The 27,360-nt window shown below is 33.3% G+C and overlaps 1 protein-coding gene across 1 annotated transcript; it reads right to left on the reverse strand.

Moving 5' to 3' along the window:
* Window positions 1–1,497: 1,497 nt before the first annotated feature.
* Window positions 1,498–25,476, reverse strand: LOC110820133 (agamous-like MADS-box protein FUL-L). The gene is made up of 8 exons (XM_022049542.2): window positions 24,953–25,476; window positions 3,057–3,141; window positions 2,912–2,976; window positions 2,674–2,773; window positions 2,514–2,555; window positions 2,277–2,318; window positions 2,022–2,176; window positions 1,498–1,741 (listed from the first exon to the last, which is right to left on the reverse strand). Exons 1-8 carry the CDS (start codon window positions 25,135–25,137, stop codon window positions 1,642–1,644), a joined length of 774 nt encoding a protein of 257 aa, XP_021905234.1. The 5' UTR covers window positions 25,138–25,476; the 3' UTR covers window positions 1,498–1,641.
* Window positions 25,477–27,360: the final 1,884 nt, after the last annotated feature.

The following is a 27,360-nucleotide window of genomic DNA, read 5'->3' on the forward strand; positions in this document are numbered from 1 at the left end:
TTTTAAAAGACCAAAATTCCTTCAGATGTTCTTCTAATTAGTAGATCTTTCCAACAAAGGCTTCAAATAATCTGATCAGAAATGGATTTCATTTTAGATTTCTGCAAACAAATCACATCAGGTCTCCATATATCTATGTAGCTCCTAATCATTTGTCTCTTCTTATAGTTGCTTATACCCCTAAAATTTTAAGAAACAATATGACCAAAATTTAAAATCTCCCAACATCCCCGTCCCTTCTTATCTCCTTCCTTTGGATTGTCATAGTCATGCTAGACTAACAGCCTTCTCAACTCTCTAGAATCGTCCACCCACTATTTATTTTTTGCTTTGGTGAGAGGAGTTACTCATAGCAAGGTATCGACTTCAAAGAGATATTTTCTTTTGTTGCTTTATTTAAAATGGTTAAAATGTTTGACTTTGACAGCCAAAGTAGAATGGTTGTTTATCAATTTGGCATTAATTTTAATAGTTAATTATTAGAGAAAATTTATGTTACATAATTTGAAGTTTTCATGATTAATGAAAAAAAATATACCCTATACCTGTAAAAGATATATTTTACGAGATAAAATAATCATTGTGAATATTGTATGGTAAAATTGACTCATTTTCTTTAAAATAGGTTTAAAAGGAGCAAAATTGATCATACACTTTGCTTGAAGATGCAAGTTAATATTCATTTTCTTCTGATATATCAATATGTTAATGATATAATTTTATATGAACTCATCTCATTCTTCTGTGTTAAATTTAAATATAATATGATGAAAAAATTTGAAAGGTCTAATTAAGATTTCTTGCATTATTCTTTTCGGATGGACATGAAGAAAGGAGCCAATAGAGTGTGTATTTCACAAAAGAAATATGTAATTGAACTTCTAAAAAAATTTAACATACCTAAATGCGAAATTGTTGGCCAAGAATATGAATGAAAAATCCTTAGTTATAGATGGTACTGAAAAAGTTGATGCAAGAAATTTCAGAAATCTAGAGGTCAGATTTATTTATCTAATATTCAGCCAGATGATTCATTCTCTGTTGGTCTACTTTCAAGCTTTGTGAAGAGCACTACAAAGCATTACAGTGGAATTGCTAAGAGGACACTCTTAAGCATTTTAGTAGCTTATAAATGGTTACCACCAACAATCTTTATCAAAGGACTGATTTAAAATCAATTCAACCATTTGAGATCCAATCCCCAACTTACTTGGGAAGGGGGAAGGGGGCTTAAGAGATAAAATACTAGGTATAACTTGTACAGTGTTATCATCTCATCTTAGCGCTGTGTGTAAAAACCAATTTTACAATCAAGAGAATTTTTTCATAAATTTCACAGTATTGTCCCACTATATATCCTGCACCATAACCAAACTACATCTCATTGTTATATATTCTCTCAAAAGGGATTGTCAAAATCAGGTTATATACATTAGCTATGGCTAGTTTCAGCTACATTTTGAAATCCATGGTTGCATATCAAGTAAGCAGTTAATGTGCCACAACAAGATTAATTTTATCGATTCAGCAAATGCTCAGTAGTATTTTAATACAACCTTATGACGAGGGAAAAGTTTTAATCTTAGATACAATTTACTTCATTAATTGTATATAACAGCAAACAACTTGGTTTCAGAATTTCTATTGGTTCACATGGTGAAGCATCCAAGGAGGCATGGTGCTGTGTTGAGTTTGACCTTCGGCTTTTTCATTTACTGCCACTTCCTTTTGGAAAGGGTCACTGCAGCATCCGCAAAATTATGTGTATCTCTCAATCCACAATTTGTTTTAACTTTTAATGATCAAAACAAACTGGTGCTTGTATATGTACTGCCCTTTTGTCTTTCAAAAAGAAAAATCATTTCTCTAAAATGAAGAATGTGTTCAACGCAGTCTTTTATGATTTAAAAGCACTAAAATTATGTATGAGGCTGTTGGTTTCTATTAACTCAATAAGCATGATGCGTTTTCCATGAAAGTGTTTATTCAAGAAAGAAAGCAAGAAAAGAAAGGAAGAGTACCTAGTGGAAGGAGGAGGAAGAAAAATTGATGATGGTGATGGTGATGGTGATGGTGGCGGCAATAGAATGCGAGACGGGGTGGAGATTTGGCAATTATTATTGGTTCGCTGCTCCCTCTGTGTACCTTCCTCCATCCCCTTGTCATTTTCCTTAATCTGTTCTTATGTCATATATAGCTTTTAACAATAGTATACTATATGTTTTAGTAAATTTGAAGGACTAGATTATCTACTGGTGTTTTACGTCGTTACTTACCCTTTTGGCTAGCATGTTATTTTGTTGCTTCAGTGCCTTTTCCTGTTACAAAGCCTCATTGTTAATCACATGAGTCTTAAGAATCAGAATCAAACTCTACTTATCCGTTGCGCACACACACACATATATGATCTAGAATGAGAAGGAGCAAAAGTCAAACATTTCACTGCTTAAAGAATGAAGTTGTCAAATCAGAAGAAAAAAAAATGTATATTGTGATGGGCATCTATATGTTACCTGCTTGTGCAGCTCTATAATGGACTCGTGCATGAGGTGGTTCTGCATTTAAATAGAAGAAATTGCTCCATAAATGAGATGATTTTTAATTTTGATTTTATTATATATCAAATGTAATTACAAGTAAACCCTAAGAAGAAGGTAAGCTCTAATTTGAAACCTTTCTAGATCGTATACGCTTAAGAGCACTATCAATTTGTTGCTCCAAATGATGAAGCTCCCTGAGACTTAGAGGGTTCAGCTCTTCTCCAGCATATTGCCTACACAATCAATTGTGTAACAGCATGTGAAAGATTATTCCTTAATGCCATGCGTGGTGTAGTGTCTAAGACCAGACCAGCTATATGCATAAATAATTCAACATCTATACTCCATTAATTAAGTTAGATTATTAGTACCTCAGGTTCTTTTGCAGGACTTCAAACCGATTCGTGAGCTTGGGCAATTCCATACCCCAGTTTTGCTAGAGCAAAGCATTTAGCTGAATTGATTACACAACTTAACCAAGTACAAGTCATGTTTATATTGGTGAAAATCGAGTACCTGGTGCAATCCTGCATTTGCCGGAGCAAGTAGCTGAGGTTCAATTTGTGAGGATCTCTCATATTGCTCTAGGATGTTCTCCATTCTGTCATATGAGAAAAACACAAGGTAACTAATAATATCACTTAATTGAAGAAAAGACAAGACTAAGACCTCAAGGCAACCACATACCAGGTGAAGGGAAAAAACTTAAAGAAAAAATAAAAGAGCTAAGCTTATTTTACATCATTGGTGACAACGAATAACTTCTTGATCATACAACTTAGAACACATGATGTTAATCCCCAATTTTAGTAAACGAATGGAAATTTTTCTTGCAAACTTTTGTTCAGTGAGAAAACTATGCAGGCAAACCATGCCAAAAATAAACAGGACAAGAAATTTATGCAGTTTGGTAATTGTATGAGTTACTCCATGGAAGAGATAATATTTGGGTAAAAAATACATGTTTCTTTTCATACTCAAAACTCTTAAGCCCAATTCATTCAGATCTCTCAGAGACCAATTACCTATTATGAATAGAAAAAGACATATCATAAAACAAGCATTCTGCAGTAATCCATGATTCTTCATGTTCACGAGCTTTCTATGATCCCATTCAAGAATATTTCATTTGCAATCTTGGATTTCAGCCTTCTTAATAAATATTCTTGGTGTATTTTGCTTTAAATCTATAATTTTTATGTATATTCTATTACATCCAAACTCCTTTCAATTTACAATAGTCAAAAGAATCCTCAATCTGCAGTTGCGGTCTTAGTTTACCTCATCTCTTGTGAAATCATGAGTGATGATAAGCATTAATTTACTCTTTCTATTACAAATAGGGGAATCACTTCTAGTTTCTTGCAACATAATTACAAATTCATGTCATAACTGATTTTTTCAAAAGTTTAAACAAGTAGAAAAAAAATCTAATTTATTACTTACACTATATTTTAACATACTGTCATGTATAAGCTGAGGTGCACTCAAACTAGAGTCTTCATGTGCAACTTGCACGTGGACCAAATGGAATGCAATCAGAATTGAATAATAGAACCCAATAATTGGAATAGAGAAATAAATAGGAGAAATAGCAAGAGTGAAGTTTTGAAACTAGGATCTCAAGCTCTGATAATTGTAACTAGTTTTTCTAAAAATTTAATTTAATAGAAAATTATCTAATTTATATCTTAATACCCTATGTCTCTACTGCTATTACAACTCTCAATTCTTTATACTAATACCACTTAGATCAGCTCATGTTTTAGCTAGTAAACTTCATCCATTGGATATTCTTGGATGTCAGGACCTACAAAATTTTGAGTATCTTAATTATTAATGGTAAACTTGTTAAATAATTAGCCTTGTTATTTAGGTCATGCATGTGAATGGAGTCATCGTAGAGAGTGATTCAGTTGTGACTCTTCTGGATTTGTGATTCATCTAATTTTCCATAAAAATACAATTAGATTTTCGCTTTAATAAGAATCTGGGTTAACAGTTCAACAAATGTCATCTCCTAAAAATTTCAAGTGACCAAAACTCGCAAGCGGACCAACAAGCAAAGTTAGGAGTCAACCAAGCTTCAGATTTTTTCTCTTAACACTAATGGATGAGATTTCTGTCATTTCTTTAGACCATGTTTTCCATGGTGCTTCCTTTTTTTTGTTTATCCTCTTTCTGAGATAAGCTTTTTACCATTGTTCTTCTTTCCTTATTTTTGATTTTTTTTTTCTCATTTAATTGAGTTTTCTTTATTTATAATTTTTTTAGTAAATTAGTTCATTTTTTAGTATCTTAATCATTAACAGTTTTGTTAAAAAACTAGCCTTATTATTTAAGCCATGCATATGATGAAGTCACTTTAGAGAGTGATTCAACTATGAATTCCTGGCTTTGTGGTTCATCTTAGGTTCCATAGAGATATAACTAGATTTTTATTTTAATAAGAATATTGGTTAACAGCTCAAGAAACATTATTTTCCAAAAAATTTCAAGGATCAAAACTCTTAGGCAGACCAATTAGCAAAATGAAGAATCAACCAAGCTTCAAATCTTCTCTTAATCCAAATTGATGAGATTGCTGTCATTTCTTTGCACTATGTTCTCCATGAAGCTTCCTGCTGTTGTTTATCTTACTCCTTTCTCATATAAGCTTTTTACCCTTGTTCTTCTTTCCTTATTTTTGGTTTATTTTCTTCTTTCCTAATGGAAAATTTTTTAAAAATTGTCAAACACTTTATTTATTTTTTCTTTTTCTAAGGCTTCAATTTTTAGTACTAGCAATTCTATATTTCATATTCCTTTTGGCCTTGTTATTTTGGCAGTTTGGGTTCCTTTACCTAAAAGAATATTGGATGTAATATAAATAATAAAATTGGTTACTTTCTATCAATTTGAGTTTTTTTAAGGGTCCGGTGGCTCAACTGTGTTCATCTGTTTTGGTATTACAGCTTGGCTCTATGTTCAACCGTTATTGGCTTCATCGACCTCTATTATTTATCTTTTTGTGATTATTCACACTCATAGCTCATTAGTGAATTGAAAAATGGATAGTATAATCATATAGCGAGATACCCTCTCAGCCTAGTACATGGCTTTTCGCAGATTTTTTTCACTTATATGGAATGCTAATCTTTTAGGAATTTTTTTCTACTATTCAAGGCAAAGTAGATTTTGCGAAATTCCAATTAGCATAATGCCATTCATAATAACCTTATTTGAAACTTTATTAAGGATGAGGAATACTCAGTTAGATTGGGTTATATGTGCTCCTGGAAGAATAGGTGCATGCTTGATTAAGCCTCACCATCAGGTTCTTCTGTATTGCATGGGAAGATCTTGTGGGCCTAGGAAATTCTGCCAAAGATTAAACACTTCTGTTGGATGTTGCGTATGGATGTTTTCCCTGTTAAAACAAGACTACTACAGAAAGATATCAATTGAAATCTATTTTTTCTATGTGGTGATGTTGAAGAATCTACTGATAGTTCACTTTTGAAAATGTTCTTATGCACTCAGAATTTGAAAATGTTGTCTTCAACCTAGTTGTATGGTTGACAACAGTTTTTTGTGTGACAATGTTTGCTTCAAGGTTTCTACAAAAGATCAGTACAAATGATTTAAAACTATTGGTTAGGAAGAGTAGCTTATGGGTATGCATAGAATCCCAAACACAACATTGGTGCAAATGGAAAAAATCTTAGCTCCACTGTATGGTTTGGAAATGGCTTAATTATGAGTTCATAACGTAATTGTTTAAAGTGATACTCAATTGGTCTTCAAGACAATTTTTTAATTATGTTTCTACTAACTTTTAATTCTTCTGTTTGCTTACAGGAGATGTTAGAGATTGTGATCTTTTTCTAGATAAGTGTTTTCCTTTTTTAGACTTTTAGGTCTTGCAATCAGATAAATTATATCTTAAATATGAGACTTCAAATGTATTTGATGATTTTGTATGTATCTAGAAGGATTACTTTTTTTTAAATAAAAAAATATAACCATTAACTATAAGCACAAAAGGGGTGGCTCCCTATGAGGAATCTGTTGCTTCCCCCTTGTTGGCCTCTGGTAATGGTTGATCCGGTCTCTCAGGTGCCTGCCAAGTGGAATGATGCTCAGATTTATTTCTCTAAGGTAATTCAGAATATCGAAGGCATTAGTCAAATGCTTGGCGTCACTTATGATGGTTTTTAGGATAGGGCTTTAGCTATGTTTGCTAAGTTGAAAGAAAGAAACGGAAAGAAGGTTGCTGTCAGTCCACAGTCGAGTAAAAGACAAAAAAAAAACAAGAAGTGGGGTCAAGGGAATTGAAGCCTCTTCAATGCTCAAGAAATTATGACAGGAAGGAAAAAAATGTGGAAGGGGGCACATCAGTGGATTCATCAGTGTCTAAATGATTGAAAAAACTCTCTTGGAACATAAGGGGCATCAATAATCCGAGTAAAAGAAACATTATAAGGGGCTGTTTGACTAGATGGAAACCAACTATCATATGTTTCCAAGAAACCAAAATTCAAGAGATCAATGAGAGCATCATAAAAAGTTTGTGGAAGGTGAATCAATTGGGTGGTTCTCTAGTCCAGCCAGGGGCAATGCTGGAGGCATTGTGGTTATGTTGAATAAAGACATTGTGGAATACAAAGATTGACTCTTGGGAGAAACATCAGTCTCTTGTTTTTTCAATAGTTCTATTAATGGTGCTGAATGGTTCTTTACTGGTGTGTAGTGTAGAGATAATAATGCTGCACGGGCAATGCTATAGAAGAAATTTCTGCTTGCATGCATAAATGGGGTAAGAAGGGGGTGATTGGAGGAGACTTCAACATGATTCTCAAAAGATGGTAGAGAAGCAGTAACTAATTCTCTATTTCTGAAGCTCAAGACTTTCAATCCTTTATTGATAACTATAGTTTGATTAATCTTCCTCTGAAATGTGGGAACTGGACTTGGTGTAATGACAGAGAAACTCCCTCCTACTCAAAGATTAACAGATTTCTTGTCAGTTAAGATCTTCTCCTAAATTCGCCGGGTCTCACACAAAAGTAACTCACTAGATCTCTCTCTGATCATTTTTATATTTGTCTTGATCTTGAGGGTATTAAATGGGGTCCTATACCATTTAGAATTGAGAATAAACGGTTTAAATCTGAAAGCTTCAAGTCCATGGTTGAATCTGAGTGGAAAAATACGTTCTGTAGAGGGACTCTCAGCTACTGTCTTGCCAACAAACTCAAAACTTTAAAAGAAAAAATAAAAATATAGGCTAAAGATGTGGAAAAGGAAGAAGAGAATCATATCAGTGGGCTCATAGAGGAGATGGATATTTTGGAAAAAGGTCGAGTGTGACTTGGGTTTATCCCTTACCAATAGAGGAAGAAAAAACAACCTAAAAAGGAGTCAGCCACCAAACTCAAATTTGAAGATATTTCTTGGAAATAAAAAGTTAGGGAGAAGTGACTTAAAGAAAGGGACAAATATACAAAGTATTTCCACTGTTGCAAACTACCACAGAAGTATTAATTATGTGGAAGAACTCTTTAATGAAAATTCCAGAATTGAGGGTAATACTGAAATGAGAGACAATGCATGTCAATATTTCCAAAATGCGTTCATCGAAAAGTGTTCCTGAAGACCGAAACTGAATAACCTCCATTTTAATACATTAGATAATTTGGCCATCTCTCAATTGGAGATTAAATTTACCGAATCTGAAATATATGATTGCCTCAAAAGTTGTGAGGGTGACAAAGCTCCGAATCCAGACAATTTTAATTGGATATTTCTCCAAGTGTTTTGGGGTGTTGTCAAGGATGATATTTTGGAATTCTTCACATATTTTTGTAAGAATTCCTCGTTTGTCAAATCAATTAATTTCATATTTATGGTTTTGATTTCAAAAAAGAAAAATGCTTCTAACATTAAGGATTTTTGCACAATCAATTTGTTTGGTTGTATTTATAAGCTTCTCTCAAAAGTGTTGACGAACAGATTGTGTAAAGTCATTGGTTTGATCAGTGGGGAAAACCAACAAACTTTTGTCTATGGGTGACAAATTATAGATGCTATTCTTATGGCCAACGAAGTGGTTGCTGATATTATAAGAAATAAAAAAAGAGACGTTTTATGTATGTTAGACATAGAGAAAGCTTTTGACCACGTCTCATGAGATTTTATCAGCCATATGCTTGATAATTTTGGGTTTGGAATCAAATAGAGATGCTGGATCAGGGAATGTATTAAAACAACTTGTTTTGCTGTGATGATCAATGGAGGCCTGTCAAAATTTGTTAAGGATTCTAGGGGCTTAAGGCAAGGTGACTTCCTCTCCCTTTTATTATTTATCATTGTCATAGAAGCACTAAACGAACTTATATTGCAAGTTCGATCCTTAGGAATGTTGAGGGGTATTCTTGTTGGCAAAAATAGTCATCAAATAGAATTTTCTCATTCATTTTTCGCAGATGACACTCTCTTATTTTGTCAAGCTAATGTCAGAAATATTCTGCATCTTATTATGTTTTCAGGCGGTATCCGGTCTCAAAATCACCATGGAAAAATCTGAATTAATTATGCTTGGGGAAAATTCTGATGGATTTCTTGCTAATGTGCTTGGCTGCAAATCTGCCCAACTTTTCTTAAAATATTTGGGTGTTCCTCTTGGTGCCAAACATGAAGACAGCATTAGTTAGGAGCTAGTTATTGACAGGTTTCAAAGTAGATTGGCTTGCTGGAAAAGTAAATACTTATCAAAAGATGGAAGACTGACTCTAATCAAAAGCACCTTGTTTAATCTTTTTATCTATTATTTTTCGGTGCTCACTATATCTAGGAAAGTTGCCAAACAACTTGAATCCATCCATATCGCTTCTTTTGGAGGGATGATGATTCGAATAGAAAGTTTCACTTGGTAAACTGGGAACAATTGAAAATACCGTTAAAAGCTGGTGGTTTCGAGCTTAAATTCATTACTGGCCTCAACAAAGCTTTCCATGGTAAGTGAATTTGGAGGTTGTGGAACGACAACAACAGTCTTTGGAAGAAAGTTATTGTAAGTAAATAGTTTGACAGCGATGTGTATAATCTTGCTACTGTGGACAAGAGTCCGTTCGGCCCCAGTCTTTAGAAAAGCATTTGGAATTCTAGTAAGCTTGTCTTTAACAACTCCAAAGGGGTGATGGGGAAAGGTGATAAGATCTGTTTCTGGCACGATGTTTGGTGTGGTCAAATGAGTTTTCAAAACCAATTTCATCATATTGATGCTATTGCTAGAGACAAAGCTATGGCCTATTGAAAATGCTTATGGGATTAATTCCTTTCAATTTTGGGATGTGACTGTTACTAGAAATTGGAAAGATTGAGAAGTGATGGAATATGAAAACCTGCTTCGTCTACTGTCTACTGTCAAAATTGGCACTAAGATTGATCAATTAAGTTGGAATTTATGCAAGAACAACTCCTTTTCTGTTAAGTCTTTATACAGGAAATTGACCGACAGCAATGACTCTATATCTGACTTCCCCTATAGAATTATCTGGAACCCTCTTGTTCCACCTAGGATTTTTGTCTTTGCTTGGGAAGCTGCTATGGGTTCTATTCTTACGCTTGAGAGGAATTGTTTTGGCTAACTGGTGTACTATGTGCAAATAGAATATCGAGTCGTGTAACCATCTTCTCATTTGGTGCCCAATCTCCTATGAATTTTGGAAAATGATTTGCAAGTAGTTTAGTATTTCCTGGGTCATTTCTAAGTCTGTTAAAGGCGAGTTGCTTGCTTGAGAAGGCATTAAAATGAGCAATAGGTGGCATAGAGTTATACCCCTAACAATTCTTCAGATTGTTTAGAAAGAAAGGAATTGTAGGATTTTTTGAAAGCAAAAAAATTAATTTTGCTATTATCAAGGATAGGTGACTTCTTTTATTTTTTTGGCTCCATTTTTCTTGGTCACAATCTTGATTCTTTTGATGATTTAGGTTCTATTGCAAATATATTTACAGATCTGTAAATCCTTTTTTTTTGTACATGAGTTATATTCCATTGACGCTTGTTTATATTACTATTCATTTTTATTTCAAGAAAAATTTTTGCTCATAAAATTAAAGTAGTACTTCAGTATTTGCATTTTGTAATTTATTTTGATGATATTATGGATTCAATAAAATTACAGAACAGTTTGGAGAACATTATGGATTTAAGTGGAAGGCATCCCGTTGAAGGCCCAGTCAAGAAAAATTTATGCACTAGGTAGGTAGTTTTTTGGGATAGTTTCTCAATTTTTGGTGATCTAGAGAGTGATAGGCTCAAGAGAGAATAACGAGGATCTAAGTTAAAATCCTATACTGGAGAAAGCTCATAAGCAATATGTACATCCTCATCAACAATAAGTAAGGATTGTGTTGGAGGTAGATGAGGGGCTATGAGAAATGACCACCCTTCTGGCTAACGCAAATTTGAGAAGTAGTAATGAGGAAATTCTAAGAAATACATGGAAGACAAAGAGCCTCATTGGAATACATCATTTTTAAGGAGCCAAAAGGTTTTTTTAGAATGTGGAGAAGTAAAGAATCATGAGGATATCCATGCAAATGGTGAGAAGCCTAAGGAAGTTTAGAAGATGGACTACAACAATAGTGTGGTGGTCCCTAAGTGTTTGGAAGAGGAACTGGTGGATCTTGTTGGTGGGCGGGCTCCAATTTTATAGGAAAACAGGCCAAGTACCAAGGTGGTCAAGGTTTTGGGTTTAAAGGTTGGCCGGGTCAAAAGAATGCAAAGTTGCTAGGGTCAAGACTTTCTTCCATGCTTGAATAAATTAGAAAGCTTGGTGGGGACCAAGGAAACGAATAATTGCAAGAGAACATTTTCATAAGCTAATTTTTTAGGAGTTTATGCTGCTGTTGTAATGCTCCAAGCCCGACAAGTATGTACAATACAATAAATGACTATAGCTGGCATCTAGCCTGTATCCACCAATAGTCCACAAGTTGGTTATAACTCAATTTTAAGAGAAAAAACATACTAAGGTGCACAAATTGTACAAATGTACAACAATAAAACAGCTTCTAAGGCGTGATAATTAACTTGAATAATTGAAATTTATTTGGGTTCTAATAGTTTTTTAATTTTTCTAGCAAGTTCTATAAGGACATAATCTTCATAAATTGTACGAATACCTTGCCATTGGACACCAGAGAAGAATATGATTACATGATTTAGTTACTTTCTAACACAAATAGCATCTATTGACCATTATTTTGCATCTTCTCATTAGTTTGTCAATTATTAGAATACATTCACAACATGCCTCCCAGGCAAAAAACCAGCCCTAGGAGGTGCCTTTACTCCAAATCTGGTTAGCTGGGAAACTGGATGTCCCTTCCTATTCTATCCCCAGCAAATAGTTGTAGTAAGACTTAACAGTGAAGTTCCTATTTTAATTCATTTTCCACACAATCTAGTCCTTATCATTTTTAATGTGCATTGTGGCAAGAAATTGTACCAATGCTTCATATTTTTCAACTTCTCAATTATTCAAGTTCTTGTTCACATTCACAATCCTTACTCTGTAGCTGTTGTTTTCTCTGTATGCATCCTCAATAAGCATATTCTTCAATTGTGCTATTGCAAATATCCTCATAAATCATCTCTTGAGGCTACCACCAGTCACCCATTCATCCAAACAAAACCTAATTCTGTTATCCCTTCTTACCCTTCAGCTAATACAATCTTGAATTTTCTATTGATCTATCTGTATTCTCCTCCAGAGTCTCATATCATGCAGTTTCATCATGCTTTTTCTCTCCCCCTCATCAAAAGAACTTCCCCACCGGGCCCTCAATCACACTCTTCTACAATCTATCATCTTGCTTCATAAACCTTAATATCCATTTACCTTGCAGTGCCACATTCATCTCAATTAGAGACCTCGGGCCCAGACTCCCTTGTTTAATATGAAGTTTTACATCCTCTCAATTAACTTGATGGTATCTTCTTCTCCCTTCATTGTCAACCCAAAGAAATGACATTGAATAGCTTCCAATCATCTTCTAGTTTTCACTGGTATCATTAATGAAGACCAAAAACAAATGGGGAGATGGGTTAACGTGCTTTTTATTAATGTTAACCTACATCCCTTAAATAGAAAGGTCTTCTTCCATCCAAATAATCTTCTCTCAAATAACTCTATTACAGGTTCCCATGTTCTAGCATTTTTACATTTAGCTCTCAGTGGCACACCAAGGTACTTGATCGGAAGGTACACTTCCATCCACCAAGGATCTTTATTTCTATTATGTTATAAAAGATTACTACAATGTTGTATTTATGTTTTTTTTCCATTTCTTGTTTTCTTGTACTTGCACTTTGCTTAATGTAGACCTCCAGGACCTCCATGCTGTTGTTTTGATCTCTGTGAGAGGTTAAATATATCAGTTTATGTGTGATTTCTGTTGAGGATTCCTTTTTGGGAGATAAGTTTCATTCCCAAAATGGCTTATTCTGTATATGAGCTGCTTATTAGAGAGTCTATTTCTATACTCGTAGTATTTGATTTCTTTTAGTTGAAATTTTTTTTAAAAAAAGTAGTGCAATTCCATACTTTATAGAGCAATGTAATTCCCAGGTTTGAGAAAAAAAAAGGAAGCAACAAAACATGATAGTGTGATTCAAGGAATAACTTTGTTCCTGAAAAATGGTGAAAGGGTATCTAGGCAATTAATTATATTTGATATTTATCATAACATAATATATTTATTACATCCAATATCATACACTCCAAACGTCTTAGACTTTTTATTCAGTTCTAAGTAATAATGTTTAATATTGTTTTGTCCTTTATCATTCGCATTTTAAACACTAACTTAGAAACCCTACATATTATCTTATGAGATTCTATGTTGTATATATGTGTGTTTCTTGTTAGTTTACTAAATTATAAGGATATTAATTTTGTGTGTTTCTTATTTCTTCATTTTTTTTTGGTTCTCTTTTTTTAACTTAGATTATGTTCCCATTGGCTTTGTGGTCTGATGAGGAATTCTCTGTTGTTTCGTAAGCTATGGATGCTAATATCCTATTCTGCTTTAACCCTTTCAGCTATCCTAAGCTTAGTTACATTTGGAACTATTTCTGGTGGTGGCTGGTTTTTCGAGGACATGAATATGCCAGTTCTGTTATGCTCTTCCCATCTTCTGCTTATAGAGCATATGCTTTGCCTTAATTTTGGAGCTTATGGGTGGTTTATCTGGGTTGTTAGAGGTCATCATTATGATTGTGTGCTAGATCCCTTTAGTTTTAGGGTCATAAGGATATTATTGTAGTTGGCTTATTTTGTTGTTATTTTTGGATCAATTAATAAAACTTATCTAATTATCTTTTTCAAAAAAAAAAGAAAAAAAAAAAGACAAATAGACGGTTAATCTAAACATGAATTCTTAACAAGTACAATCTTTGCAAGACATGTTTGGAGAACTAATTGGTGAACCTAACTATTTACCACCTATCAATGATATTAAACACAAGATACAGTCTATTCTTGAAAATAAGAGAAGTTAGAATATAAGAACTCAAGTCCAATACACAAGCTAGCCACAAGCCATCACGGTAATGAAGCATAATCATAATGGCATTTAAATCTTGACTGGTTAATTTATGTTAAAATTTAATTTTGCACACATTATTAGACTTTTGCATGAAGAAACATCTTAGAAAATAAATAATACATTAGATTCTTTTGTATTAACTTAAGTTCTTAAAAAATTAGTTCAGCTGTATTACTTGATATGATATTAGAGTTGTGATTCAAGAGTTTAAACAATCATTTTTAAAAATAGATTCTGTTAATTAAATCTTAGAGCAAGGTATAGAGGCCCATGCTTGATTTAAGCTTTTAGTACAATGCGCTTATGCATGAGGTAACACTTTAATGTAGAAATAATAGTTGAAGAATTTTTTATTAGTTTAAACTTTTAGGATTAATTACAATTAATTATTGAATAAATCACATATATTTTTTTATATTAAAGTTTATATTTGATCTAAATTCTCTATTTACGATCAGTTATAAAACAATTTTTACTTATAAGAAAATGCTACGTTTTCTTAGATGTGTTTTAAATGATAAAATCCTGATAATACAATATCTCATTTTGACCGAGTCTAAACTTTAAACGCATTGTTAACACCATATTTAGGACTTGACAATCAATAACTTGCCCATAGAATCATAATCTAGAAGATTAATTGGCCACATCAATTCTCACAAATAGAGGTTATCTTGGTGTATAAAAATTATCAATCTCACATTTATAGATTTTACGGAAGTTTCTTACTTATGAACATAGGCTTTCTCTCTATTAAGTAAGATTTCCTTTAAAAGATAAAATTTAATGAAACAGTATTTCACTTGAGCTATCTCAACAATATGACATGCCTTATATATGTCAAGTGACAAATCATACTAAAAGGTCAAACTAATAAGATAAAACTTCATTATTTATTCAAACATGCTTGACCTAATCACCCCATTATAGCTTTTATGGAAGATGTGTTAAAAGTTGAGCTACATTGCTTTTATATATATATATATATATATATTCCTTAATACTGATGTAGAATAGGTTATGCTTAAATATATTGAAATTATAATTTTTTTTATGTAAAACTACTACTCTATTTATCTAGGAGTTTGTTATTATAGTTTTGAGAACTTTAGGATTTTATCTTTTTAATATTTAATTTTCTAATTAATTTTAGTATTTTATATTTGAGTTAGGATTATTTCTAATCTTTTTGGTATTGTTATTCCTATTTTGAAAGAAGAAATATTTCTAAACTAGTCTTGACATTTTCTAATTTAGTTAGAAAAAACCAACTTAGCACTATATAAATATAGTTGTAACCTATTGAGAGGACATTTATTTATTTAATAAAATATTTTAAGATTTTTTTTTTTCCAATGCAACCAAACTTTTAGGTGTGATATTTAAGATTTTTTATGTTGATATCTAAGAATATCTCGTTTAAGTATTTTTTGCCTCAATTTCATGATTGGATGAATCAACCCATTAAAGATAATTTTTTTTCTTAAATATTTACCTAGAGAGTAGTTAGTTACTACCAACTTGAATTAAGCTAAAAGATGAGAGGATGAACAAAAATTTATAGTTAAGAGGAAAAAAAAGGAGTTATAAATTAAAACAAATAATGAGTAGGCTAGTTTCGGTCAGCAAAATTCTTGTCTCAATGCAAATCTTTAATATTTAGAGTTGGCTAGTCATAGTCATTCCCAGGGAAATCTTCTTATTTTCACCTTACTCAATTTAGCTTGTCACTTTATGGTTTTCTCTAGAAATATATTTAAAAGCTTAAAACAGTTTCTAGAATTGTCTTTCTCTCAACTTTTTCTTAAAGGAGAATTTTCATCAATGAATGTTTCTTGTACAAGTGCGCAATAAAGGTAATTTATGGGGTCCTTTCTCCTTTTGGCTCTAGTGTACTCCCATTTAGTTCCTTGGATTAAGTTGGTGACAGACTTTAGTTAAAAGATCCATGCTTGGCATAACATCTAAGGGCGATAAACACAGAAAAAATACTCATCTCACTAACCTCCCTAGTTATCATGTAGGTCATACCAAGGGTGTGAAATGCTTTAGGAGTGTTGTTAGGAGATAGGCTTTGGCAAAAAGCTATGATGAACATCTTGTTAATGAAGTATTCCACAGAAAATGAGGGAACTTGGTGGTAGAATTTGAGGAACTCGGCGGCGAAATTAAGGGAGAGTGAAGGAACCTATAGAGAGCAAGGGAGTGCAATGTATACTTGGTGAGAGGGAGAAGCTATGAGAGGAGGTGAGAGTCTAGGTGCCAGCGATTCATCAAGCGACAATGCCTAGAAGAGAGTGGATATAAAGGTGGGAGGTGAGGAGATTCTTAGTGGTGGAGCAGAAGACCTTCGATATCATTGGGGAAGGCAAAGGGATGCAAATCTACGAGAATGGTAATAGGTTTCAGAAGTTGATCTACTACCAAAAGGAGGAGATGGAATGGCTACTTACTAATTTTAGAGAGTTTTTTTAAAGAAAGGTGGAAGAATATGGGAGAAGAGTTAACGAAGTAGTTGACATATGTTATGGACGGTGTTGTGTGAAAATGGGTGCTGGTGGTTTCTAATATTTTTGGAGGACAATGGAGGAAAGGGTGGAAGAGTTAACTGGATATTCTTACTAGAGAGTGAGGAGGCAGATATGTGGTGGCAGATGATGGGGCATTACACGAGATTTCTAGAGTGAAGTTGGAACTACTAGTCTGGGCAAAGAAGAAGGTGGTGGCAGAGGTGGAGAAACTCATAATGGAGTCGGGGTTGCGGCTGGAGTAGAAAATCAATGGTTCTTTCATTAAGGTCTTGACACAGCCGATGTTTTTAGAAGTCAGGGTCAAGAAGATGAGATTCCAATCCAATTTTGGATCTGAAAATTTTGAAACTCAAAATTGAGATGTCCAAAATGGGTGAGAAGAAGATGTTTTGAGGCCAGATAAAACAACAACACAACTGGCCATTTTGGCAGAGAAAAGTCAGGGAGTGGGCCCAATTATTGTGGACATGGTTTAAAGATGGGCTGCTTGGTGGGATTGGAGTGGGCTGCCGATATACTCAGGTTAAGAAAGGTAAATGGATAGTGGGAGATGGGTAGGCTAGGCCATACTAAAGGCACAAGAGAGAAGGTACTATTAATGCTCGAGTTGGGAAAAGAAGATGAGTTATGTTTGAGCTAATCTAGGAACTTAAAGAGGGGGTTAGGTTTTAAAAGAGGTTTGGGCTAACTCGACGACCTAACCCCAAGTTAAACCCTAACCTTCGACGGAAATATAAAGAAGGAAGAGCTGGTAACGGGAGAGTGGTACTAATTTTTAGGGGCATGAAGTCTTTTGTTGACAGACAAGGAGAAGACGAGTTACTTAAAGATTTTTTGGGGCTATCAAAAGTTGACGAATGGTAAAATAGAATTGTTGACTATTTTCTTGTCGATCTAGGAGGTGGAAATAATGGGGAGGATGATAATCAGTGAGAGAGGTGGAGGATTTCTCTAATTATGAAGGTGACATATGGGAGGGAAGTAGTGAGAATTTTTTGAAAAGGAACGGGAACGAGGTTAGAAGTGATCCATGTGCTAGAGGGGCCAGCAGAGGAGACAGTGAATGAAGATTTTAAAATTTACAATTGGTGTTACAGATTAAGGAGGAACCAATAGATGTAGGGGGTGAAGTAAATGGGGACTTATTGGAGGAAGAAAACTCTAGATGGGTGACTAAGAACATGCAGAGGCTCAATAGGATAATAGAAGTGTCAATTGAGGGATTGGAGGATAGAACTAAGGAGTTGTTCTGTGAGATTGAGAGGAGATAGACGAAAGAGATGAAGGAGAGATTGAAGAAAAAAGAAAGGGAAGAGTGGGAAATGAGAGGTCTAAGGAGTTGAGGAGATTGGTATCTACTATCAACTATAGTAGAATGAGGAAGGGGGAGATGAGTACCTATGTCCAGTGGTAAAAATGATCATGTCTTAGAATGTGAGAGGTATTAATGACTATAAAAAGAGACCGATCATCAAGGGTTGCATGAGTAGATAAAAGTAAGAGGTAATTTGCTTACAAGAACAAAAAAATAGAAAAAATAAAACATGAGATTATTACAAGTATGTACAGAGAGGTAGGTTGGAGAGAGTTCCGAACTAGTGGTGCTTCAGGGGGGCTTATTGATATGTAGAGGGAAGAGCCGATGACTTATGAAGACACCTTGATTGGAAAATGCATTATTTCCTATCCGTTCAAAGATCTTAGAAATGGATTTAGATGGATCTTTACATATGTATACAGCAAGAGTGAAGGGGGAGAACATAAGATGTTATGAAAGGATCTGGAGGCTTGTAAGGGTAAATAGGAGTGGCCATGGATGGTGGGAAGAGATTTCAAAAATGGTATTACATAAAAGTGAGAGATTGAAGGAATACTTTTCTAGCAGATATGCTCAGGAATTCTAGGGTTCTATGAAAGACTTAGTCTCATAGATCTTCATTTGGTGGGTGGTTGATGGACTTAATCTAATCAAAGGACTAGCTAAACATGCTCCAGAATTGACAAGTTCTTGGTGTCGGTGAATTATCAAACTACAGTTGAGAATCTGTGTTATAAGCGCATATATAGAATCACTTCCAACCATTACCCCATATGTTTGGAAGCTGATGGTATTAAGTGGGTCCTTGTCATTTCAAATTCGATGATAAACAATTGATGGTAAAGGAATTCAGAATGAAGGTTAAGGTTTGGTGGGAGACAACTTATCCAGTTGGGAAGGCCATTTACAGGATAGCCTAAAGGTTGAAGTTCCTTAAATCAAAAATTAAGAAATGGTGCAAGGAGAAGGAGATCAAATATGATTTAAAGATAAAGGCATTGCTCGATGAATTAGAGGGAATTAATAGAAGAGAAGAGAATGAGCTTTGCTACGGAGATATAGTACACAAAGAATCTTTAAAAGCTGATGTTGCCACTAGTATTCAGATGGAGGAGATTAGTTGAACATAGAATTTTAGGACTAGGAAGGTTGAGGAAGAGGATCGTAACACTAGATTTCTTCATTGTTTGGCCAATCATCACAGGAGAAATAATTATGTGAGTTCTTAGTGTTTGAGAATAAGGTGGTGTAAGACAATAAGCAGTTGAGGAGGGAGACTAGAGATATTTTTCCATGCTTTACAAGGAAGAGTTTGATTGGAGACCCACATTGGATCACATCACCTTTAGTGTTTTGGATGAGGCTAGCAGACTTGATATAGAAAGAAGGTTTTATGAAGATGAGATTCTACAAGGATTAAGGGCATGCAAGAAAGACAAGACTCTAGGTCTGAGTAACTTTAATATGAGGTTCTTGCAGGAGTTTATGCATGCGATGAAGAGTGATATCATTGAGTTATTCAATGAGCTTTATTAAGTTGAATCCTTTGTTAAGTCCATGAATTCTTCCTTTATAGTTCGTACTGCTAAGGTTGGTGGTGCTACCAACATTAAAGATTTCACGCATTAGTCTTATTGGGGGCATCTATAAACTGATTGCAAAATCCTTGTGAGGAGAATGACTAAAATTTTGGAAAAGGTTATTGGTGAGTGTCAACATACTTTTATGGGAGGTAGACAAATACTAAATACGATCTTGATTGTCAATGAAGTGGTAGATAATTTAGTGGGCAAGAAAATGAAATGAGTTTTATGCAAGTTAGATATGGGGAAGACATATGATAATATAAACCGGAGTTTTGGGACTATATTCTCATGAGATTGGGTTTTGGTGTGAAATGGAGGATGTGGGTTAGATGGTGCATACCAAAGCTTTTTTGCTGTGTCAATTAATAGAAGTTCATCTTCGTTCTTCCGAGTTTTGAAAGACTTAAGGCAAGGGGACACACTTTCTCCGCTACTCTTCATCGTGGTCATAGAAGCTCTGAATAAAATATTGATAAGAGCTAGAGAACATTATTTATTCAAAGGATTGAGTGTAAGTGTTGGTGACAGGAAAGAGTAGATGACACATTTATTTTTTGCTGATGATGCTATGCTTTTCTGTGAACCAAATAAGGAAGCTTTGCTTAATTTGAGATGTGTTATGTTGGGTTTCAAGGTGGTGTCAAAGCTCTACATTAACATGACTAAGTTTAAGTTGGTTAGGTTGGAAGAGAGGAGAATCATGAGAGATTGGCTAGTGTTCTAGGCTCAAAATGGCCAAGTTACCTATTAGATACCTAGGTATGCCTCTAGGGCCAAACTATAACGATATGAAGACTTGGAAACTAGTGGTGAATAGGTTCAAACAGAGAGTTGCAAAATGGAAAAATGTTGTACTCTAAAAAAGAAGAAGACTCACTCTCATTAAAAGTATCTTGAATAATTTACCTATTTATTATGTCTTTTTCAACCATTTCAATTAGTATTACAAAGAAACTGAAAGCGATCTAATGCAGGTTCCTTTGGGTGATATAGAAGATAGAATAAAATACCACTTGATTGTACAGAATGAGGTTAAGAAACCACTTTCTTTCAGTGGTTTGAATCTTCATTCTTTGATTGAAATGAACATGACACTACAAGGTAAATGGCTTCGGAGGTTCATGAAAGAGGAGGGAGTTTTGTGGAGAAGGATTATTGTAGCGAAGTTCGAGATGGAAGAGAACAGATGTTTAATCAATAAGGCCAAGACTTTATAGAAAAATATAAAGGTCTGAAAGGAGGGATTTCACCAAATATTTCTAATGCATCAGTTGGAAAATTGGGGGGGGGGGGGGGGATAGAGTAAGATGTTGGGAAAATCAGTGAAGGTGGTACTTTCATAGATTTATTTCTCCAGAAATTTACTATTATTCAACAAAAAAAGAGCAAAGATATATGAATGTTATATGGGCTAGTTGGTGGGGAGAGGAAATCGCAAGTCTTGGTTTCAAGGAATCTAAATGATTGAAAAATAGGAGAATATGAGAAGTTGTTAAGTTTCCTTTAGCTTTTGTTCCTAGATGGTAATAACGATAGTCCTCAATGGAGCCTTACTAAGAATGAATCTTTTGCAATAAAGTCCTTGTAGTAGTGGTTGTTCCAATATGATGACAATACTATTAAAATCCCGCACAGACAAATTTAGAAGTTGAAGTACCCTTGCGGGTACCTTTCATTATTTAAGAGGCTAGTAGAGAGTACATTTTAACTATAGATAAGCTGAGGATGAGGGGTAAGGTCCTAGTGAACATGTGTTAGTTGTGTACTGTCCTATAATGTATAAGCTTTGGACCATGAATTATTGGTTGTTAGGGATCAGTTGGGTGATGGTAGGTTTGGTGAGAGAAGAGTCGTGGGCATGGAAGATTTTAGGAACCTTTTTGATAAGTTGACATATTGTAAATATTTTTATAAATGGGTTTGCATCCCTTGTTGCTCATAACAATATAATTTTGTATATTTCTTATTTTTTTTAAAAAATTAAACAGATCATATATAAGGAAAAAAATATAATGGCTCTTTCCATATGATGAAATAATTGTTAGCTATGGATTCTTTTAAAAAAAAACATAATGGCTCTTGAAGACTTACTCTTTCTTTTTACTTAAACAAGTCATCCTCTTTCTTTCACTTTGGAAACCTCATTAATATAAAGCTTCTATACTTACGTGGCATAAGTACTTTATTATATATTTTTCCCCTTTTGTTTGTAAAAATTTTTTAAAATAGTTGGTTATGTTATTCAACTCGCACAATACCTCAAGCACTTCTATGAAACTAATGAACTGGGTTCTCTTACATTTTATTGGTAAAAACTTTTTATAGTTTAGTTAACAATATTTTCATTTATAATCGTTTTAACAAAGAGCATGTGCAACATCTACATGAAGTTTTGAGAGTCGTGCAACTTAATGATTATTCTATAAATTAGATACGAATAAACTAATCTATTGACTAGTGGATTAATCTTCATAGACTATATAGTCAATGCCAAAGGAATTTGTATAAATTATCAAAAAGTTTAAGGTATTCAAAACTGAACTCCACTTAAGGAATAAATTTAAGTTCATAACTTTTATAGACTAACCTTCCATGGATAATTCATTTGGAATTTCAGCAGTATTATGTCCTAACTGTTTTGTCTATGCATTTTACTATGTCTCTTATAGAATATGTTGAAAAATAACATTTAATCTAAACCTGTGAATTTAATTGTGAAGTAACATATTAGTTTTTAAAGTAATTTAATAGAAAAAATTGACTCAATAGTTGTTGTTAATCCTATCTTATTTAGACGTTTAATTATAATAAAGATTGAAACGAGGACGTTGCCAATCCCCATTATTCTCTGGTTTAAAGTAAAGTAGGAGCTTACTAGTAAATAAAATATCCTTACTATTAAAAAAATAAATGTTTCAAATTATCAACCAAAGAATTAAATAGGAAAAGTTGACCTAAAAGAGTATAGGATAAATTATGAACCTCTTCTAGTTTTCGAATTTGAAGGATTGAATATTGAAAATTTAGAGGGCTAAAAGTGGTACATTATATCTCTATTTCACCTAATTTTACTTTGATTCAGAAGTATTAGAGTTATATAAATTTTCTGTTTCTTTTATCCATTTAAAACCCCAACACTCTCTTCCCAAAAAGATCAAGGAGAAAAAAAAGAAACTCCAAAACAATCCATTAAAGTAGGAAATCAAGAAACCAAAACTGGTTGTTATTACAGCATTTCATACAAAAGTTTTCAGATCATGAAAAGAAATTTGAAATATTTCATATAAAAAAAATTTCTACATGGAAGTAATGGTGGAAGCAAAATAAAGGCTCTATCTCATAGTACTAGAAAACCTTTCCCTATTAAACAAACCTAACAGTAGCCTTTATAAACGTATTAGGGATCATAATAAAGTGTAAATTCAGTTTCTTTAAATGAACAATATTATGAAGCATAACACATATCATCTATGGCCCATATGAGAATTAGTAATTCAATTAGAAGTGTATGGAACATACAGTGAGTTTAATATATGCATAACAAAATTATGTTATACAAAATATTTTGTTTTGAAGCATTGACTTGCATGTAGAACAAAAGTTTAAGACTGTAAATTCTAAAGAAAAATGAAGATAAAAAGACACATTATAGTTGTATACTCTAGACATGGTCTACGTTGGGCTCTTTCTCTCATTTGGAAAAAGAAAAATACTGAAGTAATTATAGTATATTCTATAGCAAGGTGTACAATCTAACAAGACCTAGATTAAAACAAGAAACATTATGTGTAGAACAGTATAATGAATCATGCATGTATAGCAGACCCACTTGATGAAAATCTTTGCTATAATGTATTCATCAACATTCGTAGCTCTACCATGCACTGCTATCATGCATATTTCATGTTCTTCTTTGCTTGAAAACTAGTAATAATATAAAAGGAGAAGAAAAGCTTTGTCTTATACCACACCTATCAAACTATACTACTTATAAGTAAAACAATACTTGACCTTATTTGTTTGATTTCAACTCTTGTTTATGTTTATATTGTCTGATATCTCTACATAAGTTTATATAAACTTAGTCTAATATTAGAGATAGTAGGTTTTCTATTTGCAAATGAAGCCTTTCTATTTTCAGTTAGACGTTAATTAATTATTTAATTATATATAATCAAGGCAAACCCCAAAAAATGTAGACATTTAATAATTTTTTTTGGAGAGGAGTGGACATTTAAATATTGAGTCCTAGAGATAATTTTATGCAGTGATATCTAATCACTGCTCCCTAATAATATCACAGCATAATTGGTTCCAATACCGCTTCGAGATAATAGGCTTGTTGCCGATAATATGGGCACTAAAACGTCTTAGTGGAGGATCATTATAGAAATCTTGAATAATTAAGTAATTAATAAAGTCAATATTTTCTTCACTTTTCCTGTGCAACCCCCCTTGAAGTTTGTTCAACAAATTAATATATCATTAGGGAGGCAATCTCCTATACATATATATTATATAGGTGCACCAACAACAATGAGTACTAAGTATCCTAGGTTATACGCAAGATTTTCAAGAAAATCATTAATGAACCAAAAACGAAAAGAAATAGGGGGGGATTAAAAAAGAAGCCCTATGACACAAGCTACCTGGGATGGTTCTTCTAAGAAAACTAAAGCTTTAGGTTAAAGTTGAAATGGGACTGAATCAAACAAGGTCAGTTAGTGTTGTCAAACAAAAATCTAATATCAAAATTAAAACCTATGTTAATTACACTAACTACATAATTTAAACTTAATCACCTTAGAATTTGCAGAGGAGTATACCAAATCCAAAATAGTAAAACACCCGTAATTAGTCGTGCTGCATGCGTTTTATAGACACGTTTTGAAACCATACATTGAATCTCCATAAATTGTGATCCGAACTTTCAATTGATGTATCATGTCTTTTCTCATCAATACCTACTGTACTAGCTAGTGATTTACTCAAAGAGAAGTTTTGGCAAACGGAAAGAAAAAGAGTAGAACTAGAAAAGAGCTTATAAAGAGGAAAAAGAAATGCTTTTCGGTCAGCTGCAGAAAAGATGGATATAGGAGTTATAATCCCGTATGATGAACAAAAAAGGACATTTCTTTAATGACATGAACAGTACAGAGATTTGCTGGATATTTGTACATCGTGTTTTTCCATGACATTGTACGGAAAAAGAAAAAAGAACCAAGTATAGTTTGAAGACCCACGAAAAAAACATAATTATAACAAAAACCCAGAGGTAGAAAAGCAGCAAATAAGTTAAAAACAGTTAAAGAATAAGCAGATACCAGGTAAAGGTAAAGAATTTATGTATGAAAGGAGAAGAAAAAAAGAACAAACCTTGAATCAGTAGAGTACTCATAGAGCTTTCCTTTGGTGGAGAAGACAATCAGAGCAACATCAGCTTCGCACAGCACGGAGATCTCATGAGCCTTCTTGAGTAAACTGGTTCTCCTCTTGGAAAAAGTTACTTGTCTGCTGATCTTGTTCTCGATCCGTTTTAACTGAACCCTTCCTCTCCCCATTTACCCACCTCTCTCTCTCTCTCCTTCCCCTCTCTTAGTTTCCTTCTAATTTTCTCACCAGGCAAACAAGGATTGAAGGAACCCTAAAGTTTCGCCATCTTTTTTGGCATAAAGGAACAAGACCCAGGAGAGGAAGAAAGAAGAATTGATGAAAGAGTGGGGAATATAGTGATGGATATGGCAAATATAGAAAGGTTTCTACTTTCGTACTGGTTTTTGCTGTTTGAGAAGCAAAAGCAAGCTTCAGGGAAAGAATATATGAGGGGGAGAAAAAAGAAAGTAAACGAGAATAGAAAATGAGAAAATATTCTTAATATTCAGCATTACATACTCTTCCTATTCATGATCCTGATATGCATATATATATATATGAGAGATATAAATATATATATTTTTGTTTATTTGGAATGTTTAATAAATGGGTTGATAGAGGAAAACTAGAGTTTAAACTGGGGCATGTGCTGTCGAGATGCAATTGGATGTTGGGTTGCATTGTCGTTAGTGTCGCGTTTTAAGCCACAGGTTTTTAGGAGGGAGCAGTCCGTACATGTTTTTGTCACTGGGGGGGGACCGAGATTTCCTTGTTTCTTCGATCCATGACTTTCTCTCTTTAGTTTCCCTTTCTTTACATTTTGTTTTAAAAAACTCAAATTCAACCTTATAAATATCTCCCCCAATAAATTCTTTTAAAGAAATATTATTTTTAATTTATTTATAAATTTATGTTGGTCATTTTACTTTTAATTTTTTAAAAAGTATTAAAATTGCACCCTATTTTTATTTATTTATATCAACTTTTAATTTTTAAAAATAATTAAATTACATTTTTAATTGTTATTATCTGTTAATATCTATCGATAATGATTATATCTTTAAATTAATATATGTAAGTGGATATCATATAAATATCATGTTATCAACACGTAGCATTTACATAAACCAACTCAAAAGACATAATATGTTAGAGAAGTTTTCTTCTGCACTCCAGCTTTTGCCATTGCCCAATGTTTGCTTTTTTAGTTATAAGTTATGTTCCTCATAACACCACATAGTAAAACATAGAACACTTTCATTGCAACACCATAAACAAAAACCCCAATAATAGTCATAGTCTAATTTATGAGTCAATTAAAGAAACTTATGAGCAGATATCTATTCCTAAATGGTCATGGGTCAAGATACTCGAGTCTTTCCCAATGCTCAACATTTGTAAAAATTTTATGCATGCATCACACCCCTACATTATGTAAAATCTTCTTTTCGTGACAGTTCAAGCTGTTGAGGAAATTGCTTTATTGCCTATGAATTCAACTTCCCTTTTAATTTTCTATATAATATACATTTTTTTGCATTTTATCTCGTCAATTCTTTCATAAGTTTATTAGTTATTTTAAGTGTCATTGCCGAATTTCCCCATTTTTTTTTAATTTTAGAATTCAAAATTCAAGTATAAATTCTCCTCCTTTTAAACCACTCCATAATTCCCATTCTTTCATTAATTTAAAAGTTACTTCACCAAACATCTCTTCTCCATTAATCGATTCTTGTTATAGTTCTATCATCTCCTTATTAAAATCCTCTTCACCCAAAATTCCCAGACCCACCACCATCTTACAAAATCTTTCATTTTTTCCTACCTTAAGTCTCTCACCCTTATCTACTTTACAACTCTCTCTTGACCTCTTATCCAAATCTTTTCTCTTTCTCTAATTCTACTGCTACCAAAAATCTTCCTACCTACATTCATTTTGCAACATTAAATGTCATCCTCAACTTGAAAAATCCAAGCGAACCTTACACAACTCCCATTTTTTAGTTCATCTATTAACTACTCATAAAAGAATCTCCAAATTACATACAAGTTAAAAACCTTGAGTATGGAGTCTAGTTATGAGTGAGGAATTTCATGTTTTTTTTACCATTTGCAGTTGGTCTTTAGTTATGAAAGCTTTTAATACAATTTAATTAACAACAAATAAATATTCAAGATTAAAAGAATTCCTAATTATAATATTGACCATTACAAAGTGCGTCTTGTAGTAAAAAAATTTTACTAAAGAGCAAACGTTAACTATAATAATAAATTTGGTTATTTTTCTTTTCATCTTATTCGATAAGGATATATAATAATTGGACGTTTCCAACACCTTTCTTCATGAAACATCAATAACAATGTATAAATGGCATAACCTATTGGTTTTGTGGACAAAAACTTTGGTAATA

The sequence above is a fragment of the Carica papaya genome, chromosome 1, assembly GCF_054855325.1.
Source record: "Carica papaya isolate Zhongbai chromosome 1, ASM5485532v1, whole genome shotgun sequence".
Lineage (NCBI taxonomy): Eukaryota > Viridiplantae > Streptophyta > Magnoliopsida > Brassicales > Caricaceae > Carica > Carica papaya.

What these genes read in the sequence shown, in the direction of transcription:
- LOC110820133 (XM_022049542.2), bottom strand. Translation starts at nt 25,137, where the DNA reads ATGGGGAGAGGAAGGGTTCAGTTAAAACGGATCGAGAACAAGATCAGC. An exon ending in TTATAGAGCTGCACAAGCAG is followed by an intron (nt 2,319 to 2,513) that starts GTAACATATAGA and finishes GCTTTGTAACAG; the next exon opens with GAAAAGGCACTGAAGCAACA. An exon ending in CTTCCTCCTCCTTCCACTAG is followed by an intron (nt 1,742 to 2,021) that starts GTACTCTTCCTT and finishes CGGATGCTGCAG; the next exon opens with TGACCCTTTCCAAAAGGAAG.